The 27,784-nt window shown below is 42.3% G+C and overlaps 1 protein-coding gene across 2 annotated transcripts; it reads left to right on the plus strand.

Annotated features, from left to right (window-relative positions):
* Nucleotides 1-20,510: 20,510 nt before the first annotated feature.
* LOC142503401 (beta-1,3-galactosyltransferase 2-like) lies at nucleotides 20,511-26,781 on the plus strand. Of its 2 annotated transcripts, none has more exons than XM_075615520.1 (2): nucleotides 20,511-20,794; nucleotides 25,041-26,781. In XM_075615520.1, the coding sequence occupies exon 2, from the start codon at nucleotides 25,146-25,148 to the stop codon at nucleotides 26,226-26,228; it is 1,083 nt and encodes a 360-aa protein (XP_075471635.1). In that variant the 5' UTR covers nucleotides 20,511-20,794; nucleotides 25,041-25,145; the 3' UTR covers nucleotides 26,229-26,781. The 2 variants fall into 2 exon arrangements, with proteins under 2 accessions (XP_075471635.1, XP_075471636.1); XM_075615521.1 differs by lacking the exon at nucleotides 20,511-20,794 and adding an exon at nucleotides 23,200-23,303.
* Nucleotides 26,782-27,784: the final 1,003 nt, after the last annotated feature.

The raw sequence follows: 27,784 nt of genomic DNA on the forward strand, positions 1-27,784 counted from the left end.
TACTGACTGGGTGACTGGGTGGGGGGTGAGGGGTGGGATTACTGACTGGGTGACTGGGTGGGGGTGGGATGGGTGACTAGGTGGGGGGTGGAGTTACTGACTGGGTTACTGACTGGGTGGGATTGGTGACTGGGTGGGATTACTGACTGGGTGACTGGGTGGGATTACTGACTGGGTGACTGGGTGGGATTAATGACTGGGTGACTGGGTGGGATTAATGACTGGGTGACTGGTGGGATGGGTGACTGGTGGGATGGGTGACTGGGTGACTGGTGGGATGGGTGACTGGGTGGGGGGGTACCTCTGGTGTCCTGCATATACACGTTCTCACACACACACACACACACACACAGGGGGGGGGGGGAACACACACAGGAGGGGGGGGGAACAACACACACAGGCGGGGGGGGGGGGGAAACACCCCCGCAACTACAGTATCTCCCGACCCGCGTGGGCAGCAGGAGCGGGGAGGAGAAACACATGCACTACTACCTCCCGACCCGCGCGGGCAGCGGGAGCAGTGGGGGAAGGAAAATCACGAGCGCCATTACCTTCCAGCCCGCGCGGGCAGCGGGAGCAGTGGGGGAAGGAGAAAAACCCGCGCCATTACCTTCCAGCCCGCGCGGGCAGCGGGGGAAGGAGAAACACCCGCGCCATTACCTTCCAGCCCGCGCAGGCAGCGGGAGCAGTGGGGGAAGGAGAAACAGTGTATTTAAATTGCTTTCATTCCACCCACCTCCACATCTGTCCAAAATCCTCCATGACCGGATCAGTGCAGGAGCTGACACAATTATACAGGAGGATATTCAGTATAGAGGAGGAGGAGGAGCAGACGCACGCACACACCCCTCCCCCTCTCCCTCACCCGTGCAGAGAAGGAAGGGCAGTTTGAAGTCCTGGCAGCTCCATCCCGCGTCACAGCCAATCAGCTAGAGGATTTTTTTTTTTTTTTTTTCCGAGCAGGGGATTTTTTTTTTTTTCCGAGCAGGGGATTTTTTTTTTTTTTTTTTGCAGAGCAGGGGAAATGTTACTGGCCACAAGCCAATTTCCGATCGCAGCTGGCGAGTGGTCGAGTGTGTTTGTCGAGCACTGCACATATGGATAATAATGCATTTGCTCATTAAAAATACATTAATCACAATAAATACAGTAAATACATATTACAAAAAACAAAAAGAGATACCGGCGCCTAGTGAGTCCAAATGATGGAATCCTGGATATCCAGTAGAAATAGTTAAAATCCCAAGATGATCAACAGTCTCTAGATCTTTGTGTGCTCAGATGGGACTTCATGCATGGGAAGTGGAACATGAAATGAAAAAAGAGATATTTAGTGCAACACAGTTAAAACAAATTATACATACATAAAATTGCAAACTGGCTGACATTAGGTGACAAGACAAACAGACACACCAAGACAGACAACACAAAGCAAAGCTAATGATAAAAGTTAATTTAACAATTTTATTGTGAATTGGACATTAACAGTGGACAAGCAGTATAAGCGCTGAGTGCTGTGGCTGAAAGTTAGAGGGACAAGGAGGCACGCATTGCCATTTCCTTTGGCTTCGTTGGAGATTGTCAGCCTTGACGCCACATCCGGTGACGTCACTACCGGTGACGTCACTACCGGTTCCGGCACACGACGGAAACATCATTTCCGGTTTCTGCCAGCTAGGAGATACGGAAGGAACACACGGCCTCCAGGATGCTCTGCGGACCCTCTACACGTGGCCAACAGCCTATACCAGTCTACTGCGATATACTATCTGCCGTCCTGTGAGTGTTATCTAGATTTTAACCGACCGGAGCAGCGTTCCAGATTTCTGTCCAACTATTTTATTCATTTAGTTTTATTAAATTAACTTTTATCATTAGCTTTGCTTTGTGTTGTCTGTCTTGGTGTGTCTGTTTGTCTTGTCACCTAATGTCAGCCAGTTTGCAATTTTATGTATGTATAATTTGTTTTAACTGTGTTGCACTAAATATTTCTTTTCTCATTTCATGTTCCACTTCCCATGCATGAAGTCCCATCTGAGCACACAAAGATCTAGAGACTGTTGATCATCTTGGGATTGGAACTATTTCTACTGGATATCCAGGATTCCATCATTTGGACTCATTAGGCGCCGGTATCTCTTTTTGTTTTATGCTGTCTATTCTGATTGTACTATCAGTTTATTATCAGGCTGCCTATTTTACCATTAGGGCTCACCCTCCGAGTAGGGCATACTGTTTAATTCCGATTAGCGCTATTATACATCACCTTTTCTTTCTTAAATACATATTACACTTACCTTTTCCAGGCACCCACGATGAAGGCCGTCTTCATCCTCATCCTGCCCATGTCCCCCCTCCGGTGCTGCAAAACATACACAAGAATACAAATAGCCAATGTAATGTCCCCTAACCCCTTAATTACCTTAGCGGTTAATAACCTTGCCAATGTATAGAAGTCCACTGGGGCACTTGATGTAATACACCACATTTGCGGGCGGGGGATGAGTGCCTCTTTTCAGGTATTGGCTAAAGGTGCATTTGGGACAGCTGATGTGCAAGCAAAAGGTGATGACGTGGTTGGGGATTGGTTGTTGGTTGTTGTTTGTCTGGTGCACTGTTGGTTGGGGTATATATGGATGATCACAGTCATTTGACTTTTGCATGGCCGTGAGGAAGGTCTCTCTGTGGGACCGAAAAGTTGGCTGCGTTGTATTTTTTGTTACAATACAATAATTTTTGATTATACTATGCAGTCTCTTCTTTCTGGACCTTGGCCTGGTAACTATATATATATATATATATATATATATATATATATATATATATATATATATTTATATGGGAGAAAAAAAGCGCAATCCTGTATAGCAATAACAAACTGGATAATTTATTAATTAAGCAAGAAAGGCTTGGTTGCTGGATACACAGATAAAAACAAATACAATAATGCCAAATGACACAATATATGACAATATAAAAACACAACAAGAGTACTCATGGGGGAGAAAAAATAGGATATATCCAAAAAAATGTCCAATAGAGCTAATGTAAGGAGGCAGTGGATGTATTGGATGACATATCACTTGATACGTAGCCAACAATGGGGGAGTGGAGAATATCCGTGAGAAGAATCAATAAGGTTATGAATGTGGAAATATTAGGCTGATAAATGTTTTCTGTAGGAAGAGTATAAGTCAGCGATTGAGCAGCAAGGGGTAAAGGAACGGTCTCACCAGGTAATGTATCCGCGATGACCCCAAGGGGTTTCCGCGTCCCTCCGTCAGCTACACCATCAACATCATGCTGGAGATGACCATGTGATGCTGATCCGGGTAACACTGGAGATGCTGTTCCACTTCCTGTAAACCCCCCTCACACGCAGCAGCTGTATTTGTTCCGTTTGGAAAGTATCACACCAGGTTGAATAATCGATGCCAGACTCAGCCAAACATGCAAAGAAATGCAGCCTTCCACTTTGTTTCATCGATAAACACTCAAATTGTTGCTCTTCACTCCTCACACGTTGCTAGGTAATCCTCAGACATTCAGCTGTGGAACATACGTGACGTAAAACTACGCGTTTCGTCAGCTGTTGCGCCGACTTCTTCAAGGGTGAAGAAGACGTCCTATACTTGCGCCTGGCGCCGGGACACGCAGTGTGTCGCTCGACGGGCATGCACATCAAAGTTCACGCTGAGCCAGGGAGCCAACAGGGAACCGGAACTGCGCATGTACCAATACACAGGATCCATCAAAAAATCACCCAGGCAACCGCAGACACCAGCATTCAGCTTGCGCGTGCGCAATGCCCTTAAGTACCGACAGGGGCACCACAGCATCTACCGACTTAACCGAGGGGATTGCATTGTATTAAAAAGTGTGGCTATGCTTTGAACTTCTAAAGCCACGTATAAGCTGGCCATAATGTGCAGTAAGACGCTGCTGATGTGCAACAATGCAAGAGACTAACAACCTACTGTTAAAATTAATAACCTAATCATGCACACAGAAAAACTCAAAAGGAAGAGATAACATAATGCATCACAGAAAACAGCCCAGTTTCAGCTCCTCATTCAATCCACCAGATGCCATTGTTCTCAATTCATAAATGAGTCTGGCCTCATGCTGTAACAGAATCTTGCCCCTATCACCACCACGTGTTAGAACAGGAACCTGAAAGATAGGCATGCATCTTAGTGTCGCCAAAGAATGCCTCTGTTCTTTAAAATGTCTAGCGACAGGGAGACATTTAAGATCCATGTCATCAGCATTGCTCAATAGGGCTTTTCTAATTGTAGTGCGGTGCATGGCCACCCGCTCTTTGAGCATCCTCAAAGTCTTGCCAATATACAGGCATACCCCGGTTTAAGTACACTCACTTTAAGTACACTCGCGAGTAAGTACATCTCGCTCAATAGGCAAACGGTAGCTCACGCATGCGCCAGTCAGCACGTCCTGAACAGCAATACCGACTCCCTACCTGTACCGAAGCTGTGCGCAAGCGGGGAGACTATGGAGCCTGTTACAAATGCGTTATTTAAATCAGTTATGCACGTATATGACGATTACAGTACAGTACATGCGTCGATAAGTGGGAAAAAGGTAGTGCTTCACTTTAAGTACATTTTCGCTTTACATACATGCTCCGGTCCCATTGCGTACGTTAATGTGGGGTATGCCTGTACAGAACTCCACAGGGGCACTTGATGTAGTACACCATGAATTTTGATTCGCAGTTCAATGCCTGTCTGATTTTAATGGGCTTGCCACTATGCGGGTGATTGTAACTAGGGCCCTGTTGTATAAATTGTCAATTCGTGCAACCATGACACCGGTAAGAGCCTGATTTCTTGGCTAACCATGTTTTTGGTACGGCATATTTGTCTGTGGGGTCTGATCCTGTAATCATATCCCCAACACTCGGGCCACGGCGAAAGCAGAATAATGGTGGTTCTTGGGCTCATGCGCCAATCCTCATCTTCCTCAAGAATACGCCAATTCTCCCGAATACATCGCTTGATGTCATTGGAGGCAGTGATGATGGTACTGACGATGTTAAATCTATTCATGACAGGCCTTGTGGTCACTGATGTTAGCAACATATTTCTGTCTATCTGTCCAACCCTCTGCATGGCGTCTTTGATATCCTTCAAACAGTAGCCCCTCTCATAGAATCGTGCGACCATAAGTACAAGGGCACTTTGTGCCTCCTCCGGGTCAGTCGTTATTCTCTTCACTCTTAATAACTGTGAGTAAGGGAGACCTCTCTTTAGTGGCAGGGGGTGATGGCTTGCTGCACACATTAGCGAGTTCTTATCCGTACTCTTACGGTAAAGCCTAGTAGCCAAAGTGACACTCGTTTTGTACACTACTGTATCTAAGAAAGGAATTTCACTACTGTTGTAATTCAAGGTGAAACGTATTGTTGAAGGAATGTTATTCAAAAATGCCACAAATTCCAATAGGTCGCCGTCCCACAGAATGAAGACATCATCTATATAGCGGAGATACTTCATAATATGCTGCCCATGTGGTGCATCATGTAATATGTGCATCCGCTCATACATATCCATAAAAAGATTTGCATAAGACTGCACCATGTTGGAACCCATGGCTATCCCGGTTACCTATAGATAATGATGTTTCTCGAATCTGAAAAAATTCTTATGGAGAATGACTTCAATCAGCAACAGTAGAAATTCTGTAGGAGGACCTTGGTGTGCCCCGAACTCTTCAAACTTAGTACGTACTGCTTCCAATCCATCGTTGTAGGGAATGTTTGTATACAAACTGGATACATCTAAGGTCACAAAGATGCAATCCGACATATCAAATGGTAGATTACTCAGCTGCCTCATGAAATTCATAGTGTCTTTTTTTTTCAAAATTTTTTATTGGGTAGTTACATGGTTACATACATGCATATATTGATTTTTACATCCCAATACAATATAAAATGTTCTTACTTTTCTGGAAGAGGGGCATGGCAAAATGCCCAGAAGGTGGGGCTTCCCAGAGAGGGGGAAGCTAAGGCTAGTAAAGAAGAGGGGGAGGGGGGGGGGGGGAGGGGAGGGGGGGGTGTTTTCCCCAAGCAGCCGGCCTCCAATTTGCTGAGTTTGAGTTTTCCTATATCAGGAGTCCTCCACTGGGTGGGGGGGAAAAAGCGGTGATGGTGTTGTCCTATAAGATCAGCCATGGTTCCCATACCTTGTAAAATGGGTTAGTTTTTTGCTTTAGGTAGGCTGTGAGTTTTTCCATCTGCATCACCTCGTTAATTCTTTTTTTTCATCATTCCCTTAGTGGGAGGGGTTACCTTCTTCCATGAGACCGCAACTTCACATCTCGCCACTCAGAATAAAGGAGATTAGTTTCCTTACTGGTCGGCCGATTTCCTCAGTCGGTCTCCCAAGCAGGTAGGTCAGTGGATCAATAGGTAGTTCGAGTGTTGTGAGCTCTTTTATTAAATTTTGGACCGTAGCCCAGTATTTCTTAATTTCTGGACATGACCACCAGATGTGTGCCATGTCCCCCTTTTGACCACAGCCTCTCCAACAAAGATCTGATGCCGGAGGATATATTTGTTGTAGTCTCACTGGAGTTAGATACCAATTGAAGAGTATCTTATAGATGTTCTCCTTTGTGGTAGTACACATGGACGTCGCAGAGGCTGCTTCCCATATTTCTTTCCAGTCTTCCTCCTCAATGGATATGTTCAGGTCGGCGGCCCATTTAAGCATATAATCATGCTCTTCTGGGCCTTCCCCTGTTTCTAGCATTGAATAGATTTTTGATATGAGTCCCTTTTGGTCCGAATCAGACTTACATAGTCTCTCAAATTTAGTAAGCGAGGGGAGCTCCGGGTTTGGGGATATTTTTTGGACAAAGTGTCTGATTTGAAGGTATTTAAACGTGTCCAAATCCGGTATCTTATACTTAGTTCGCAGGTCCTGAAAGCTCAGGAGCCTCCCTAAGGATAGCACATCAGCCACTGTCTTAATCCCTTTCACCTTTAGTTGATCAAATAGCCTTGACCTACATTCAGGGGGGAATGTGGGGTTATCAAATATTGGCGAAAGCTGCGTGCCAGGGGAAGAGAGCTTATATTTGAACTTGTTTTTTAGCCAGATCCCCCAGGTGTGTTTTGTCGTCCCTAATTTAAATTTTGTGGGGCATATCTCCTCTATTCATACTCCAAAGGCATGCCGGCAGAGAAGGCCCATCAGCATAATGTGTCTCTATTTTGAGCCAGCACCGATGGGTTGGGTCCGAATTGCATAGTGTGGCTTGTTTTAGTTGGGCTGCCTGGTAATACTTGTGGATGTCCGGGACTCCCATGCTCCCCCTCCCTCGTGGTGACAATAGTACTGATCTAGCTAATCTGGGTCTTTTTCCTTGCCAAATGAAGTGGAACATCCTGTTTTGGATGTTTTTAATTTCTGAGCCAGGGACATGGACCGGGAGAGTTTGGAAGTAATATAGCAGTCTGGGGAGTATATTCATTTTTATGGATATCATTCTTCCGATCCACAATATCTGATAACCTTCCCATTTGCTCAAATCCTTTTTGATTTTGTCAAAGAGAGCTGGGTAGTTATGCTTATACAGTGATTGGTAGTCCTTCGATACATTCACTCCCAGGTATTTGATGTATGAGGGACTCCATTTATACGCAAAGTTTATTTTAAGTAGTTTCACTTCTGGCTCTGTGAGGCTGAGATTCAGGGCCTCTGATTTTTCACTATTAATTTTGTATCCAGAAATATTGCCAAAGTCTTCCAGTTCTCTTTGGAGATTGGGAAGGGAAATTTGGGGTTGGGTTAGGGTCAGAATAATATCATCGGCGAATAGGGAGATTTTATAGTTTGTGTTTCTGATTGCTACGCCTTTGATATTTATATTATTTCGTATTTTAGCCGCCAGTGGTTCTATAGTGAGAGCAAAAAGGAGGGGGGACAAGGGGCACCCCTGTCTTGTACCGTTTCTTATTTGGAATCTCTCTGAGTTTCCGCCCGGGAGCCTAACTATTGCAGATGGGTTTTGGTACAGTGCCTGGACTCCATCTAGAAATGTGTCTTTGAAGCCAAATTTTTCTAAAGTTTTAGTATGGAATAGCCAATCAATTCTGTCGAATGCCTTCTCTGCATCCAAGCTCAGGAGCATTGCCTTGGAGTTTGTGAGGTGAACATGTTCAATTATGTTGAAAATTTTCCGGGTATTGTCTGAGGCCTGACGTTCCAAGACAAATCCCACATGATCAATGTCTATTAATCTTGGCAAGATAGGGTTCAATCTATTCGCCAAGATCCTGCTGTATATTTTGAGATCGTTATTTAGGAGTGATATGGGCATGTAACTCCCGCATTGCGCAGGGTCCTTCCCTTCTTTATGAATAATGGCAAGGTTTGTCAGGGACATTGATGAGGGGATAGGGTTCCCTTCCAGAAATGAATTGAACAGATTTAGTAGATGACTAGCCAATATTGGGAGAAACCTTTTGTAATATGCGTTGGAAAAGCCGTCAGGGCCTGGTGTTTTGGATATCTTAGAAGACTTTACCGCGGATACCAACTCCTCTTTAGTAATTTTGGCGTTGAGGAAGGAGTTTTCCTTCTCTGTCAGTGTGGGGAGTTCGCAGTCGTCGAGGTAGTGCGAAATTGCCTCTGATCTCGACAACTCCTAGGTCCCCTTCTGAGTCTTCAAATTATAGAGTTTGGTGTAGAACTTGGTGAATTCCTCCGCTATTTTCTTCTCGTTATATAACATCTCACCAGACCCACCCCTGATCGACGTTATCTGAGATCTTTTTTGTATGCCTCTTAATTTGGAAGCCAGGAGTCTATCAGCCTTATTGCCCTTGTCATAATATCTTTGGTTGGTCCATTTAAGGGCCTTTTCAACCTTTTCTAGTTGAATGCCTTTTAATTTGTTTCTAGTGGCGGACAGTACCTTGTAGAGTCTTTTGGATGGGTTAGATTTATGTTGTTGTTCCAAATTAGTTATTTTCTCCGTCAGGTCTTTTACTGCTTTCGCCTTGATTTTCTTCTTATGGGCGGCGATTGAGATAAAATTACCCCTAATCGCCGCCTTATGGGCTTCCCATAAGATTGCCGATGAGACTGAGCCACAATTATTAGCAAAGTACTCCTTGAGGGTTTTTTTTTATCTTTTTCTCCACTTCTGGGCAGTTTAGTAATGAATGGACGCGGATGGTTGAAAGGGAGCGATGGCAGCAGGAACACCCAAAAAATACAAAATACAAAAAAATAATTGTGCAGTATATTAAGTTATAGGCGACAGAGGAGAACCTTGGCTCTTGAGATTGCCTACTTACAACAGGTAAGTGGTAATGTCAGCGTATGGACAGGACAGCAGGTATGTTGCAGACCGCAATTGCAGTATCCCAAACGACTGGAAGTATAGGAGATCTCACTCGAGTGGGGTACCACGGAAAAACAGAAGGAAACCATTGTGCAGATCAAAACTTCAATTTATGGTAAAAAAGCGATAAGAAATGTACTTACAATAAGTACATATGAAATGTACACATAGCGTTTACTTTGAGGTTTGACGAGCGTCGGTAAATGGACCTCTTGTTGTTACAGCTCCAAGTGATCCTCGCCGGATCGCGGTGAATGGCATGTGACGTCACTTCCGGCGCAAGGGTGATGTCTTCCGGTCTGGAACACACAGGGGCTAGCAGCAACGAAGAAACCGCAAACTCGGCACCTTCACCTTCTCGGCAGCTATGCAGGCTGCAAAAGTCTTGAAGATAGCTCTACGCGTTTCGCTGTGTAGACCACAGCTTCCTCAGGAGCGAAATAATACTCCCGGTGGGTGCTAAGTATATATAGTGTATACAATCATTCAATTAAAAACTCAAATTCACACAGGTCCTCCTACTTAAAGGTACACGACACTGTGGTCAAAAATGTGACCTTACTAAACTTTAATAGTACTAGACCCTTAGGTCCTAAAAGACATGATTAAAATATAAAAATAAAACATATATATATATATATAAAACAATTTATTACTCATAATGAGGTCGGGGAGAGAAAGGAAAGAGAAAAAGAGATAAATCAGCAGGCATATTGGTGGTCAGCATCCAACATCGATATGGAATATCAGGAGGTGGGAAGGACGGGGGGAAGGGAGGGGGAAGGGGGTGAGGAAAGGGAAGGAGTGGGGCGACCAGCAGGTGAGGGGGGAGGATGGGAAATGAACACTGAAGAGGGCACAGCAAAGGTGGTACATAATTAATAGAGCTGATTTTCTATGCCAGTGAACTTAAGACCCTTTGTACTAGAGTTATGAAACATAGCAAAGTGTTTTGAAACGCTATGGGTTAAAACCCCTCTACGGATGTTGCTCAAGTGTTCTAAAATACGTGTTTTTATTGCTCTTTTTGTTTTGCCCACGTACTGTAGCCCGCAGGGACATTCTAATAAGTAAATCACATAATCTGTGTAACAATTCATATATTGTTTAATCCCAAAAGTTTCATACCTGTTATTACCCTTGAAATTCTTTTTATCTATCTATTTGTATTCACAGGCTTTGCATGTTGAGCATCCAAAGAAACCCTCAAGTTTTTGAAGCCATCCTTTTTTATCGCCATCAGATCTCTTTATGGCACTTGGGGCAATAATATTTTTCAAATTTTGTGCTTTCTTGAAGATTATTTTTGGATGCTCTGGTATTTCATGTTTAAGAATTTCATCGTTGCGCAGAATGTGCCAATGTTTACAGTACGTATTATTTTACTAATGTTTTTTGATTCCCTATTAAAAGACATTAAAAAAGCAGTATCAAAATTGTTATTTTTTATTAAAAATTCATTTTTAGGCTTGATCAGCTCCTTTCTATCGAGAGTTTTTGCTTTAATAAACGCAGTGTCCAGAATATCTCCATTATACTTTTTCTCAACAAAACGCGATTCCAAAACTTTACATTGTTCCTCAAAAGTAGTTTCATCAGTACAATTTCTACACATCCTCCTATATTGATTGTATGGGACATTGTCCATCCATAGGTGATGGTGGCAACTTGAACGGAGAATGTAATTATTGCTATCTACAGCTTTAAAATACGATTTTGTTTTTAAAAGACTTTCTTCTACTGTATATAGATAGTGAGGTTCACAAAGTTTAACGATGTTTTACTAGTTACAGATGTAAAGTTGAGGTTGGAGGTATTAATATTCATATTAGCCAGAAATATGTCTAGATCTTTTTGCTCACCTTGCCAGATAAGGATGATGTCGTCAATGTAGCGCCGCCATAGGACAACGCCGGCCCCCAGGATGCCACCGGGCCAGATGTTCTTTCCCTCCCAGTATCCCATGAAGAGATTGGCGTAACTGGGGGCAAACTTCGTCCCTATGGCGGTGCCACACTTCTGGATATAGAAAAAGTTTTTCTCTAATGTGAACAAAATAGCATCAATAATAAACTGTATTTGTATATCTCTTAATTCTGAATCCTGGCTCAGAAAGTGTTTGACAGCTTCACAGACCAAATTGTGTCTAATGGAGGTATAAAGAGATGTCACGTCTGTAGTGGCCATATTGTAATCTTCTTTCCATTCTATATTGTCTAATAAAGAAAGTATTTCTGTAGTGTCTTTTAAGTATGATTTTAGAGTTTTCACATAACTTTGCAAAAAGGTGTCTATATATGCTGAAAGGTTGGAGGTAAGAAAGTTAATACCAGAAATGATTGGTCTTCCCGGAGGGTTTACCAAACATTTGTGTATCTTAGGTAGTATGTAAAAGATCGGAAGCTGTGGTGTATCATTCAGAAGAAAATTGTACTCTTGATCTGTAAGAATACCCAGATTTTTACTTCTATCTAGAAGGGACTGTAATTCTTTAAAGAATGTTTTACTAGGATTTTTCTTTAAAATCTCATAAGTATTCACATCTCCTAACAGACGATTCGCTTCTCTAAGATAGTCCTCTCTATTCATGATGACTACTCCTCCTCCCTTATCTGCTTGTTTAATTACCAAATTGGTATTTTTTGTGATTTCCTCTAAAGCTATTTTTTCATCCTTAGACAAATTACTTTTGACAATTTTCTTTTTGTTGTTAGTTAAATCTTCAAAGTCTTTAATTATTAGATTATAGAATACTTCCAGATGATTTCCTTTGAAGTATGTGGGGTTAAAGGTCGATTTTTTCTTTAGGTTGGTGTGTCTATATATTTCTGCTTCTTTTTGGACAATGGGCTTCGAATTTGTCATTCTGGACTCAGTGTTTTTGCTTAAAAAGTAACGTTTAACAGTGAGTTTTCTTAGATATTTGTTTGCGTCTAAAAACAGTTCGAAGCTATTTGGCCCAACAGTAGGAGCAAAGGACAAGCCCTTTGAAATAAGGTTTAATTGTGGGGTGGACAAAGCAATCGAGCTTAAATTAAAAACACTTTTATTTTCATTATTTACTTTAGTTCTCTCTTTTTTCTTTCTTCTCCCCCGCTTCCCTCTCTGCTTGTTTCTCCTTTGGGGAGTGCGAACCCCTCTCCTATTTCTGAGAGGGGAGTAAATGGGTTTTTTGTTTCCCATAGTGTTAAAGTATCTTCTATTTCTAAGAGATCACTGGGCCCTGTAGCTCCAATGGGTGAGCGGGATCTACTAGATTTAATATGTTTAGTGCATTCATATCTATCCCTTTCTCTTCTTCTTTCTTCTCTATCTCTTCTAAGTTCTCTCTCTCTTTTTTGTTCTCTTTCTTTCTGATATTCTTTCTCTTTAGTCTCCCTCTCCATATTCTCTCTCTCTCTCTTAAATCTTTACTGATTCTATATTCCTTCTCTCTTTGAGATTCTCTTTCTCTATGTGACTATCTCTCTCTATAGTCCCTATCTCTCTGCTCTCTCTCCCTCTGTCGCTCCCTCTCTCTCTGCAGCTTCCTCTCCCTATGTTGTTCTCTCTCTCTATGCTGTTCTCTCTCTCTCTATGTTGCTCTCTCTTCTGTCTCTCCCCCTCCAGTCTCTGTCTCTCTCTTCTCTCCAAGTCCTCACCCTTCAGACCCTCTCCCTCTTTTCGGTGGTCTCTATCTCTAGTGATTTCATCAGTTTTAGGGTGTTTGTCATAGCTTGTGTAGTCTTTCTTAGGAGTTGAGTAGGCAGGGTTGTAGTCTTTATTATCTCCCCATGTTCTTTTAGATTGAAAATGTGATTTAAAATAAGTAGGTTTAAAAGATTTCTCTAATTCTCTAAAAGGTTTATCTCTATTTCCTTCTAAATGAGATATCTCTGTTTGATATTTAGTTCTTTTTTTCTTCCAGTCTCTTTGTTCTCCTCTTATATAATCTCCTTCATCTCTTAGAAATGTATTCATTTTTGTAGTATATAAATCATTTTCTAATTTGTCAATTTTTCTTTTTAGATTCCTATCCTTGATTTTGAATTCTGCAGTGTCCTCCAAATGTGCTAGTTTATTTTCAATTATAATTACTTCTTCATCAATGATTTTAATATGTTTTTTATGTTGATTAATCAAGGATATCATTAAATCAAATGAGCACTTATCAATTGTCTCATTCCAATTTCTTACAAAATCCTCATCATCAAGATTGGATGAGGGATTTTTTGAAAACTTTAAGCCTCTAGGTATTCTATTACATTCCATATATTTATTTAAGAAGCTTAAGTCCAACCATTTTCTTGTATCCTTGATTAATAACCTTTCTAATTTTGAAAATTCCTCTTCTAAAAGATCATTAGTGACGGGTGTGTGTGGTGTGTTGGTGTCATTGAAATTAAATTGTAATTTTCGTGATTGCCTCTTTGCAAAAATATTAGGTGAAACAACCTCCATATTAAATGTGTAATACAATCACTGTGTAAAGCAGCCACCAAATCAAATACAGAAACAATAGTGAGACCCAGTGATTTAGACCGGCGCTAAACAAACAGTGCTAGTGATAAATTCACATATAACTAAGTGTAACTGAAACAAACTCTCAACCTTCCTATGGGGAATATGTACAGATTCCCCTCAGGTAGAATGGACACGGATGGTTGGAAGGGAGCAATTTATTTATACAAATCTTATTTGTATATGTAAGTATGTGGCAGTGTATAACTCTACATTCTTAGCTAAGCTGGCAATCGTTTGGTGCTCCTGTTATAAATCCGTCAAAATCCTGATTGTGTGCCTAACATAATGGCTGCTTCAGTCAGTGTAACTCAACAGCTACATTGTATCCTTATATCACTATGGTAACATTATCTATTGTTACAGTTTTCAGCTCAAACTGCAGGGAAATTTGGCAACAAATTATCACAAACGGGAAAGTGTTGCAAATATCTGGCACTGCTGGGGAACTTAGCTAATACCTGCTATAGAAAGAAAAGGACGCTTTACAACTCATTAAAAACGATATTGAGTTGAATAATAATAAAATAAAAAATACTGTATATATATATATAACACAAAAATTAAGTAGCGCTAAAGAGGATGTGAAAAAACCCTAATTAATGATAAATTATAATATCATATTTAAAATATTAATTACCACAATTTAACCTAATAATATCTACAAACCACAATGTGATAGTGAAAAAAAAAAAGGAAAAATCCAAATGAATGTTCCACTCAACCAAAAAATCCAGAGATAAATATAGTCCCAATAGAAGATCCAGGGAGCGTCTTTGCAGCTTTAAGGGGAGTGGTATAGCCAACCACTTTTGGAATCTATGAACAAAAAACAAACAAAAGCGCAAGCTCCATAGCACGTAACTGAGTCAAAAATAAGGTACAATTATTTAAAAAATCAGCAACCCATAAGAATGTGCACTTACAGGATTTCAAACAGAACCATTCGTGGGAGAGAAATCTCTATTGTGGTCATCTGCGGTGGTAGGGTGAGTCCCAGGTTTGCAGAGTGGATGTAAGCAGCCCAGGTTCACCATGAATTGGCAGCAAGATATAAAGGCATCCAATGCCTGCACGTCCTTTGCTCCCTCTCATAAAATGGTTGCTAGCACTTGAAATTACCGCCAGCCGGAGTGCAGGGAAGCCAGGGACTCCAAATACACCAACACGAACGCGAGGACGTCACAGCTCTACGCGTTTCGTCACACTGCGGTGTGTGTGTGAGTGAGAGGCTGTGTGTGAGTGAGTGAGTGTGAGTGTGTGTGTGTGTGTGTGCGTGTGTGTGTGTGTGTGTGTGTGTGTGTGTGTGTGTGTGTGTGTGTGTGTGTGTGTGTGTGTGTGTGTGTGTGTGTGTGTGTGTGTGTGTGTGTGTGTGTGTGTGTGTGTGTGTGTGTGTGAGAGTGTGTGCGTGAGAGTGTGTGAGTGAGAGTGTGTGAGGTGTGAGTGAGAGTGTGTGAGAGTGAGAGTGTGTGAGTGGGAGTGAGTGGGAGTTGGAGTGAGGGTGTGTGTGTGGGGGAGTGTGAGTCAGAGTGTGTGTGTCAGAGTGTGTGTGTTTGTGTGTGTCTGTGAGTGAGTGAGTATGTGTGTGTCTGTGAGTGTGTGAGTGTGTGTGTGTGTGTGTCTGTGAGTGTGTGTGTGTCTGTGTGTGTGTGTGTGTGTGTGTGTGAGTGTGTGTGTGTGTGTGTGTGTGTGTGTGTGTGTGTGTGTGTGTGTGTGTGTGTGTGTGTGTGTGTGTGTGTGTGTGTGTGTGTGTGTGTGTGTGTGTGTGTGTGTGTGTGTGTGTGTGTGTGTGTTGTATGTCAGTGAGTGTGTGTATGTCAGAGTTTGTGTGTGTGTGTGTTTGTCAGTGTGTGTGTGTGTGTTTGTGTCTGTCAGTGAGTGTGTGTATGTAAGAGAGTGTGCGTGTGTGTGTGTGTGTGTGTGTGTGTGTGTGTGTGTGTGTGTGTGTGTTTGTCAGTGTGTGTGTGTGTGTGTGTTTGTGTCTGTCAGAGTGTGTGTGTGTGTGTGTGTGTGTGTGTGTGTGTGTGTGTGTGTGTGTGTGTGTGTGTGTGTGTGTGTGTGTGTGTGTGTGTGTGTGTGTGGGGGGGGTAGGATGACTGATTGGGTCACTCTCTCTCTCTCTCTTGTGTGTCGCTCTTTCTCTCTCTCTCTGTGTGTCGCTCTCTCTCTCTCTCTGTGTGTCGCTCTCTCTCTCTCTGTGTGTCGCTCTCTCTCTCTCTCTGTGTGTCGCTCTCTCTCTGTGTGTCGCTCTCTCTCTATCTGTGTGTGTGTCGCTCTCTCTCTCTGTGTGTCGCTCTCTCTCTCTCTCTCTGTGTGTCGCTCTCTCCCTCTCTCTGTGTGTCGCTCTCTCTCTGTGTGTCGCTCTCTCTCTATCTGTGTGTGTGTAGCTCTCTCTCTCTCTGTGTCGCTCTCTCTCTTTCTCTCTGTGTCGCTCTCTCTCTCTTTGTGTGTGTGTCGCTCTCTGTGTCGACACAGGTACCAGAATACGGGTTGTATTTGCGCCTCCTGCACCTCTGACCCGCTTTGGTAGAGTGTTCTGAATATATATACACATGATACATACTCTGTTTTTCCTACGAATTGCCTCCTCCTTTAGCCAAACCATATAATTGTTTATTTATGGGTACAACTTTGGCGTACCAGTAGTTACTAGCCTTATACCCCTAATTAGAGATTGTATCTAGGGATTATTTGCATTCTAAGGGTGATGTAACGCTGATATTCAGGCTTCAGGAATGTGCACTTACATGATTTCAAACAGAACCATTCGTGGGAGAGAAATCTCTATTGTGGTCTTCTGTGGTGGTAGGGTGAGTCCCAGGTTTGCAGAGTGGATGTAAACAGCCCAGGTTCACCATGAATTGGCAGCAAGATATAAAGGCATCCAATGCCTGCACGTCCTTTGCTCCCTCTCATAAAATGATTGCTAACACTTGAAATTACCGCCAGCCGGAGTGCAGGGAAGCCAGGGATTCCAAATACACCAACACAAACCCGATGACGTCACAGCTCTACACGTTTCGTCACACTGCGGTGTGTGTGTGAGTGAGAGGCTGTGTGTGAGTGAGAGGGTGTGTGTGTGTGTGTGTGTGTGTGTGTGTGTGTGTGTGTGTGTGTGTGTGTGTGTGTGTGTGTGTGTGTGTGTGTGTGTGTGTGTGTGTGTGTGTGTGTGTGTGTGTGTGTGTGTGTGTGTGTGTGTGTGTGTGTGACAGTGTGTGAGAGTGAGTGTGTGAGATTGAGTGTGTGAGAGTGAGTGTGTGAGAGTGAGAGAGTGAGAGAGTGAGAGTGTGTGAGTGAGAGTGTGTGAGTGAGAGTGTGTGAGAGTGAGAGTGTGTGTGAGTGGGAGTGGGAGTGAGTGGGAGTTGGAGTGAGAGTGTGTGTGTGGGGGAGTGTGAGTCAGAGTGTGTGTGTCAGAGTGTGTGTGTGTGTGTCTGTGAGTGAGTGTGTGTGTGTCTGTGAGTGTGTGTGTGTGTCTGTGAGTGTGAGTGTGAGTGTGAGTGTGAGTGTGAGTGTGTGTGTGTGTGTGTGTGTGTGTGTGTGTGTGTGTGTGTGTGTGTGTGTGTGTGTGTGTGTGTGTGTGTTGTATGTCAGTGAATGTGTGTATGTCAGAGTGTGTGTGTGTGTTTGTCAGTGTGTGTGTGTTTGTGTCTGTCAGAGTGTGTGTGTGTGTGTGTGTGTGCGTGCGTGCGTGCGTGCGTGTGTGTGTGTGTGTGTGTGTGTGTGTGTGTGGTGAAGGGCAGGGCCGGGGTGGGGGTGGTGAAGGGCAGGGCCGGGGGGGGGTGGTGAAGGGCAGGGCCGGGGGGGGTGGTGAAGGGCAGGGCCGGGGGGGGCGGGGTGGTGAAGGGCAGGGCCGGGGGAGGGGGTGGTGAAGGGCAGGGCCGGGGGGGGGGGTGAAGGGCTGTGTGTGTGTGTGTGTGTGTGTGTGTGTGTGTGTGTGTGTGTGTGTGTGTGTGTGTGTGTGTGTGTGTGTGTGTGTGTGTGTGTGTGTGTGTGTGTGTGTGTGTGTGTAGGATGACTGATTGGGTCACTCTCTCTCTGTGTCACTCTCTCTCTCTCTCTTGTGTGTCTCTCTCTCTCTCTCTCTGTGTGTCGCTCTCTCTCTCTCTCTCTGTGTGTCGCTCTCTCTCTCTCTCTCTGTGTGTCGCTCTCTCTCTCTCTCTGTGTGTCGCTCTCTCTCTGTGTGTCGCTCTCTCTCTATCTGTGTGTGTGTCGCTCTCTCTCTCTGTGTGTCGCTCTCTCTCTCTCTCTGTGTGTCGCTCTCTCTCTCTCTCTGTGTGTCGCTCTCTCTCTGTGTGTCGCTCTCTCTCTATCTGTGTGTGTGTCGCTCTCTCTCTCTCTCTCTCTGTGTCACTCTCTCTCTGTCTCTCTCTGTGTCGCTCTCTCTCTCTTTGTGTGTGTGTCGCTCTCTGTGTCGACACAGGTACCAGAATACGGGTTGTATTTGCGCCTCCTGCACCTCTGACCCGCCTTGGTAGAGTGTTCTGAATATATATACACATGATACATACTCTGTTTTTCCTACGAATTGCCTCCTCCTTTAGCCAAACCATATAATTGTTTATTTATGGGTACAACTTTGGCGTACCAGCAGTTACTACAGTAGCCTTATACCCCTGATTAGAGATTGTATCTAGGGATTATTTGAATTCTAAGGGTGATGTAACGCTAATATTCAAGCTTCAGGAATAGGAGACTATACTAACAGTGTCTGTATCTAAACCTAGTCCTACCATAACTGGTTGCATATGGATATGACTATCTAAGTATAAGGAGTCTGTAAATATACTTACCTATACCCTTTTTGGACACATCTACGGATATCCTATATACCTTATATAGTATCAATTGTCATACATTTAGCCAAAAGGTTTAAGCCATATGGGATATGCATGTGTGCCCAATTAGAATACTCTTTTTTCCTTTGCATACCGGTTTGGAAATAAAGGATTTATAGGTTATCTTTTATAAATGATCTGTGGTTTATATCCGATAATATATCTGGTAATATTCCAATAACATATGAGGCAACACTTATGCAATACCTTTGAACACTTAAGTTTCTTTCTGGTAGATATATACCTTTAATGATGTCGAAGTAATATTGCATTTACCCTATGGTCAAACAAATTATACATTTGCCTACATGAACTTTTGGGCATTGAATATAAACAATATTACTGCTCCCCTACGGGGTTTTTAAAACATTTTTTGTTCTTTGTTTTTTTATAGTAATTCACACAGTCACAGATTTTGGATGTAATAAAATTTTATTATTTTTGTTTTTAATTAAGACCCTATATCTCCACAGGAGCCAATTAATTTCTAATACTTACCTTATCATACATTATCATAGAGTGCATGTACTTGGACGGCTCTTTCTTGATCCCCTTTGGGATCATACTTTGTATCAATTTTTTCCTCTATTGCACCTGATATACAACCACTTTTGAAGTAATAGGAGAGCAGAATTACATATATGTTTCGAGATCTGACTCAAGCTTCACACGGGAGACATCGGAATCCCCCCTAACCCAGAAGACAGGTAAGAAACACCTCCCCTCCAACATATAACATTGCGGGAATGAGGTACCTGGACTGCGGATCAGGTAAGATCACACATACACACACACACACACTTAACAACGACTAATTGTAGTATAAAGTAATACAATAAATAAACTTATGTCAAAAACAAATGTTGTTGTTGCTAGGAATTTTTTCAATTTATTTTATTTGATTTTTTTAAAGCGGGGTTGGGAGCGGGACTAGGTGGCGAGTAGATTTTTTTGTTCGGCGAGTAGATTTTTGGGTGATTTGTCGACCACTGTGTGTGTGTGTGTACACACACACACACACACACACACACACACATACATATACACACATATATATATATATATACACACACACACACGATTTCACATGTTTTTATGTTTTCACAAAAGTTCCTCGATATTCCACGGAGATCGCTCGCAGAGATGTCACATGATTAGTTGGGGAGCGGCATCAATTTCATTTGGACAGAGAATCAACCATTTCAACCAGAGTGCTCTAAATAAAATGTCAGTCAATTGAAGTTGTGATTTATAACAATGTATTTAAATATCACACGGTTCCCTATCTAATGCTGTGAAGCGGTCTTCCTGTAACCAGAGACCAGTTTAGCTCACATAAAAGGAAAGGAAATACAATAGCATGTTCAGTAAGGCAATGGGTCTCAACTCCAGTCCACGAGACCTCCCAACAGGTCAGGTTTTGAGGCTAAGCCAGCTTCAGCATGGGTGGCTCAACCAGAGGCTCAGTCGAAGACTGAGCCTCTGATTGAGCCACCTGTGCTGAAGCAGGGACTGACAGCCACCTGTGCTGAAGCTGGAATATCCTCAAAAGCTGAACTGTTGGGGGGTCTTGGGCACTGGAGTTGAGAACCCCCGGAGTAAAGAAAGACCATGGCCCTAACCCTACCTACCTTCTCTAATGCTTTGTCACCCACTGTACAATAGCATCCTGAGGTATGGGGTTTACCTGTCTTATGTTTACCATTGTCACGTACTCATCCCTACGTCTGTATACACAGCAGTTATACATGTTTGTATTTTACACAGGTGTAATGCTACACGGAAATCCCAGGGAGTGCCTCAGTGCTGAACTCTTCAAATTCCTTTTGCAAATTTGCTCTGCAAGATTTTATCAAAAACCATTTGCTGTTTCACCAAAGAATCATAGCTCGGACAAAATTTGGAAGCGATTCACCAAGAATGTTCTCCCCTGCACAAACCCAGATCCCAGGCTCGGGATAGGAATAAGCATCATTCATTGAAATGCTTGTTGGATTTGCACAGTACTGTGGCTGACCTCTCGCTGACTTGGGATTTTGTTCGCGGGTACAGTAAGCACCAAAAAGAGGGGTAGATCATCAGTAAGTAGCTAACTTTATTACCTTCTATTATCTGAATTTAATGTATCTGATACGCCGTAACGCGTATCCCCAAATGTGCTTAGCGCTGGCATTTTCCTTCAAAATAATGTATCTTTAAACCTTAAGCTTACTCATATAATTCTCCCCACTTAGCACTTAGAGTGTAAGCTCTTCAGGGCAGGGACTCAGTTTCCCATTGTTTTATGCCTGGAGCGCTTATTCCCAATGTGTTATATTATTATGTCACATGTATTGTAAAGCGCTTTGTCCCTAAAGGGCGCTATATAAATAAAGATATACATACATTTATACATTTGCAAATCATACGGTTATGGGCCGTTTACCTAACCGCGCTGATCCTCCATGTGAGCGCACGGGAGTAACGCTGCGATATTTAGCACCTTCCAAAAGCCGGCGTTACTCACATCCAGACTCTGATTATCAGAGCATTATTTCTGGGAATAGTCTGCAAGCAATAAAATGAGTATCAGACTTAACCCTTTCATTACAAAACGTTACATGCGTCATACAAATATATAGATTAGGGATCATATTAAACTCTGAAACATATTGTAAAGTATATTATGGTTTTTAGTGATTAAAGTGATATTTTTGAGTGATCTAATATGGAATATAATGTAATAATAACTGTATTATGTATGGGTGTACAATAATGTATATCCATACATACCTCAACAATAATAATTCATATTTAATTTCTATTAATGTACAGTTAAAATGAATGCAGGATGTCCATAATGTGCAGGTAACGTAACCATGGGGGTTTTGCTAATAGACATTATTTCTGCATATGATTAGCTTTAAGGGCCCCCGTTAAATGAAGGTAACATAATGTTATTTGCCCTCATGTAGTGGACTGCTGAGAATCTACCCCATGGATTGTAAGCTCACTGGGGTAGGCACTGTGTCTGTAAAGTTGTACTGCTTACGGCACCCTATGGTGCGATTGTGAAGCACTTTGAAATAAAAGCACTATATGAAATAGTTATGATTAGTATTGTACCAGGTACCTGGAAATTGCCTGGTACCCGGCTACCCCTAGTACCCGGTGTTTTTTTAGGACCCGGTACCCGGTACATCACTAGTTATGATTATTATTAATGCGCAGAATAAATAGAGTTATACAGTAATACAGTGCAACAATCAAATGTCCCAGTATGTATTATGCTATATAATAATAATAATAATACTAATAATAATAATACCACTACTGCTACTAATAATAATAGCAATAATAATAATTTAATGTTTTTACGGAAGATAATTACACTGATACAATGTGGTTTGTGCAAACCTATGTTCTGCCATTTCCATACAATAAGTCAATTTCCAGAATGGTGGCCATCTTAAAGGAGCCCCATCAATATTAATAACATTAACTTGTTAAAGGAATAGAAAACTTTGGGAAGGATCCGCAATGCAGACATTTATAGAGGTGATCAAGTCAGGTTCAGAACATTACATTCCTAGACAATTGCATTAACACGCTCTTGTTGGCTAGCAGCTATTGTAAATGACTCTATAACACACACCTCTTTTCATACTTTAGCACCTTGTATTTCTTCATTTAGAAGCAGTTAAACTGGGGGGGAATAGATTTCAACCCCCTGTAAAACACACTGGTTGCTACCACATTTTGTTGCAGATCACTGCATGGTGTGAGCGGCCGTGTACTCTCACTTTCTATCAGCAGAACAAACCACACGTTCTCAGAATTACCTGTGTGATTCCGGCATGCAGCGTTCAATGTGCAGCGAACTAACAGCAAATCTATGACCTACTGTATACATTTAAACATGGATTTACCTGCAGGTCATATAGAGCAGGAGTGGCCAACTTCAGTCCTCAAGAGCTACCAACAGGTCAGGTGTTGAGGATATCCCTGCTTCAGCATTGGTGGCTCAATCAGTGGCTCAGTCATGATGGCCAACTCCAGTACTCAATGGCAACCAACAGGTCAGGTTTTCAGTACATCCCTGCTTCAGCACAGGTGGCTCAATCAGTGACTCAGTCTTTGACTGAGCCACTGATTGAGCCACCTGTGCTGAAGCAGGGATGTCCTCAAAACCTGACATGTTAGTAGCTCTTGAGGACTGGAGTTGGCCACCCCTAATGTAAGACCTGTAGTATTAACTGCTCAGTGTGTCCTACAGTAGTTAAACAATATCTCATACTTGTAATAGCATTTTGCATATTGCGGCAGGTTTGTATCAAGGCAAAATTAAAAGAAACACAACGTCAGTATATGAAGGTGCTTTCCTGTTAAATAGTGCCACTGACGTCAGGGAGAGATTTGAAGGGTGTTCATGGGAGGAGCTAGGTGAGGAAATATTCTGTGCAGTTTCACAATGGGATGGAGCACAGTTTTGTGCTTTCACTGTACACTTTTCTTTCTCTGCATAGATTAAATCCATCAGGTCGGAGGTGTTGAATCCCTGAGCGTTAAAGATTATCATCAAATGTAAGAGGCTGATTTCCTTTCCAGCAGGTACTGTACCTGTTTTCTGTTTCTTTCCCCTATTGAAAGCCAGATGTACCCATGTATGCCTGCCTGGCGTAGGAGAGGAGGCTCTGGCTGGCTCAATGGGCGAAAATACTTGAAAATAAACTGTTAGCCAGTCGCTAATCATTTGTCGTCAGAACTATTCTCGGTATCTTACGGTGGGAGCCCTTCTCCAAACCGCCCTAATCTACCATCTGGCGGGAGACATCTCCCGACCGCCCCGTCATCCGCTCACCCTTGGTCCCCTTATCATGGCCGCCTGGGCCTACCCGCATAGGATGGAGCCCAGCTTCCTAAGATTGGTGCCAGGGGTACAGCGCCCGACCGCCTGCGTCAGTGGCTCTGGCCCGCACAATCTTTTCGGGGGGAATGCTATCTGGGGCCCAACCGCATAGGGTGGAGCCCCATTTTGGGTATTCATGGTGTCCCTACTATGACTGGCCTGACAGTTCCGCTACCCTGAGGACCCATTAAGGCCACTTACAAAACAAAATCAATGAAAAGCTCAAGCAGGCACCGGGTTTCAATAGCCTGTGTGTGTTCCCCCCCCCCCCCCCCCACCCCCCAGTCTGCACTGTGTGTATAGAACAAAGCGCAAACTTAATCACTTTGTGAGAAAGAGTAAAATGTGAACTCTATGGTGATATAGCTGTATAATCACCCTAATGAGAGATTAATTAGAAGTACAGCACAACCTACAAAGCACAAACTCTCCACTGGAAAATATACTGTAGAGTGCAAACAAATACGCAATAGTGAACAAGGTCAATCAAAAGATGTCCACTCACGTGGTGGACCCGAGATTCAAATGTTTTCAAACATATGTATAAGTGTTTTCTGCATACAGGCATACCCCGGTTTAAGTACACTCACTTTAAGTACACTCGCGAGTAAGTACATCTCGCTCAATAGTCAAATGGCAGCTCACGCATGCGCCAGTCAGCACGTCCTGAACAGCAATACCGGCTCCCTACCTGTACCGAACCTGTGCACAAGCGGGGAGACTATAGAGCTTGTTACACACACGTTATTTACATCAGTTACGCCCGTATATGACGATTGCAGTACAGTACTTGCATCGATAAGTGGGAAAAAGTTAGTGCTTCACTTTAAGTACATTTTCACTTTACATACATGCTCCGGTCCCATTGCGTATGTTAATGCGGGGTATGCCTGTATTGGATCAGGATCTCCCCAAGTCATAAAATGAGAGAGAAGGTGGATATACTGTAGTACAGAACAGTCTATAATAAAAAATGCAAATGAGCAGTGGGACCACAGAAACTCACATGCTCCACGATAAAAATAAACAAGCACAGCTACTTTAACTAGGTTTAGAGATGGGCGAACCCGTCCAAATCCGTTTCTCCCTACAAAATCTGTTCCTTCGTGTAAAATTCGTTCTGCAGTGTCAAATCCGACAACAGATTGTTACAGTTTCAATTCACGCAGATTAATCCAAAACCGCCCTTGGATACAACCAACTGGCGAATTGTAACAATCCATCTGCGGATTTCGCAACCTGCTGATGGATTCTAAGAATCCAATCCGCGGATTGCAGAATAATAACAAAAATTGTCAATAACAACGAATAAAAGAACCGGCCAAAGCGTGGTGAAAACAAAACTGCCCCCAAAAATCACCCATCTCTAACTAGGAAACTTTGATTACTCTGGAAACGATTTCAGGAAAGATTAACATTTGCTTCTTTCTTATTTTCAGGCAAAATAACAGGAAACATTTTAAGATGAAATGTGCATTTCCAGGATAAATTTCAACCCATGAATCCTTCTGTGTGCTCCACATTTAACCTCCGCAAATCCCAGGATGGCATTACATAAAAAGCTCATCATCTGTTCCAAAAAGACATTGTTTGTGTTGTGCATATATGTTTTTGCCTCCCTCAGCCTTCTAATGATATATCTATTTTACATCCAAGGGCATAGGAATATCTATGCAAATCAAATGGAAGACATAGAACAGACGACTCTTCTGAAGGTGACGCAAAGATTGGGGTTATTTAAGGAAGACGATCAAGGTCCCGGGAAATTGATGGAAAGCGTTTCCTTTGATATCCCTGATTTACCATCAATATATCTGAATATAAATATATTTCCATATATCATTAATGAGCCGGATAAGTGTAGGGAGAACAACCCCTTCTTGATAATATTCATATTAACAATAGGAGATGACGTAGAGAAGAGAGACGCCATAAGGAATACATGGGCAAATGAAGCCATAGACACTGGAGGTTCCATTATCCGTTTGTTCCTGTTCGGTGTGGATGACACTGGCAAACAGGAAGTGATTTTGAATGAAAGTCAGAAGTACCATGATATTATCCAGAAAGACTTCCGGGAAACCTACAGAAACTTGACCATCAAAACTATTATGGGGATGGAATGGGTGTCTACCTACTGTCCGCATGCAAACTACGTAATGAAGACAGATACAGATATGTTTGTCAACACTGAGCATCTACTGAATCTGCTTCAATCATATCTGCCCCCCAAACATAACTTTTTCACTGGTTTTCTTATGAAAGACAATCATCCTCATAGACACAAGGAAAGCAAATGGTATATGCCACCTTCTCTCTATGCGGAAGACTTCTATCCTGACTTTTGCTCAGGAACTGGATATGTGTTTTCTGCAGATTTGGCCCCAAAGATCTTAAACTCATCTTCCAAAATAAAATACATGTATTTAGAAGATGTTTTTGTGGGTATTTGCCTGAAAAGAGAAGGAGTCGATATTACACCTCCACCTACTAACAGTTTGTTTCATAATTACAAAGTGCCATTTTCTCCATGTGGCTATCGCAACCTTATTACCTCACATGGGATAACCCCAAGTGAACTCGTTGAGTACTGGAAAAAAGTACACGACAATAAAGAGAATTGTTAAAAATTTGGTAATTTTTAATAAAAAATAAAATTAGATATTTTTGGCCCAATTTTATTACAATAGAAGATATTTGTAAGTTAAGTACAGTGTTTTTAAAAGGCACTTCTCTTTCATTTCACATTAATATTTTCATGTACAGTACATTTAGATTCTTACCACAGATCCAATATTTTAAAGAGTTTTTATATATTATATATGATATTATTATCAGATATTATGATACAGAAACTGTTAATACAATACAGGGATTATATAATTCTTATCCCCAAAGAAATTACAATACCAGGGGTGGTGGGAGATATACAGATGTAGCCAGTGTTATAGCACCGGATGGCATGCGTCAATGCATTAGCCCCGACCCTTTTTTGCACATGGCTAATTCAAACACAATGGCGGCTGCTCGCATTAATATGAGTATAGCTAGAAACAATTTCATTCCTTGGGAAAGCACCCTAGCGGTGTGAAATGCGTGGGAGGTCTGCTTTTCACCATTTTTGTCCTTGTTTTTAAACTTGTCTATGATTGAATAAAGCCTTTTATGTTTTTTCTTGAATTGGGTTCCCGTGCGTCCTTCTCCTAAATTGCTTGCAGTGCTTTGTAACTTCCAACTTCTTCCAGCTACAGTCAAAACAATCATTTACAGCTCATGGTCACCAGGGTAAGTGCATTCATTTAGGGCAGTACTGTCATGTTTCAGAGATCAGAAGAGCTGGAGACAGAAAACTCAAGAAGAGACCGGGGATCTCGTCAGTTTATATCTAAAAAATACCATAGTAATGAGCAATTCATTTATGGAGGAGACATTTGGAGGTATGAGGGAATTTACCCAGCAGGTCGATATATAGTATGCAGGAGAGAAGCATACACTGGTCCAGGAGAGAGTGTGAAAATTCTAGTTTATCTCTCTTTGGGGGTCATTCAATAAAATTTGAAACTGAAGATGGCACCATCAACCAAAAAAAATCCAATTTGAAGTCAATCGGATTTTTCTGTCCATATTGAATCTGACCTTTTAATGCTGTCACTCTTTTTCTTCATCCTGTGACTTCCACTAGTTTGATCCCTCCAAGTCCCTCCAGTCTCTTCTGTACATCTCCGTTGCACTCTCTTTTATGTACTTTTGTTTCCTACCCCAACTTCTTCTCTTCACTCATCTATTTCTCTTTGCAATGCTTCCTCCTCTTTTCCTCACCTTCACCTTTTCATTGTATTCTCTGTCCTGAATTATTCTTCTCCTTTGTACACTTCCCATTCCTATCTTCTCTTAGAAATGTTGCCTCTTCCTTTCCAGTCATCATATGTCGCTTCTCTGGTAGGACACATGTGATCCTAATTCTGAAGAAGTATAATCCTCACATGGTTGATGCCGGGCTCTCCACCTTTTCAGCTGCCCTCTGAAGTATAAGAGAGGGCAAAAGGAAGTCCATCGGTCTCCATTTGGAGTGGTAGCCTCCTGAGAACCTCTGGGAAACTGGAGCTTAGCCTTCCTTCTCTCCGAAAATCAGGGGTTATCAAACTTTTTCTTCACTGTAATGTTAAATGTAAATTGGAGGACA

This window comes from Ascaphus truei, chromosome 10, assembly GCF_040206685.1.
Source record: "Ascaphus truei isolate aAscTru1 chromosome 10, aAscTru1.hap1, whole genome shotgun sequence".
In the NCBI taxonomy this organism is placed as follows: Eukaryota; Metazoa; Chordata; class Amphibia; order Anura; family Ascaphidae; genus Ascaphus; species Ascaphus truei.

What these genes read in the sequence shown, in the direction of transcription:
- LOC142503401 (XM_075615520.1), top strand. Translation starts at nt 25,146, where the DNA reads ATGGCATTACATAAAAAGCTCATCATCTGTTCCAAAAAGACATTGTTT.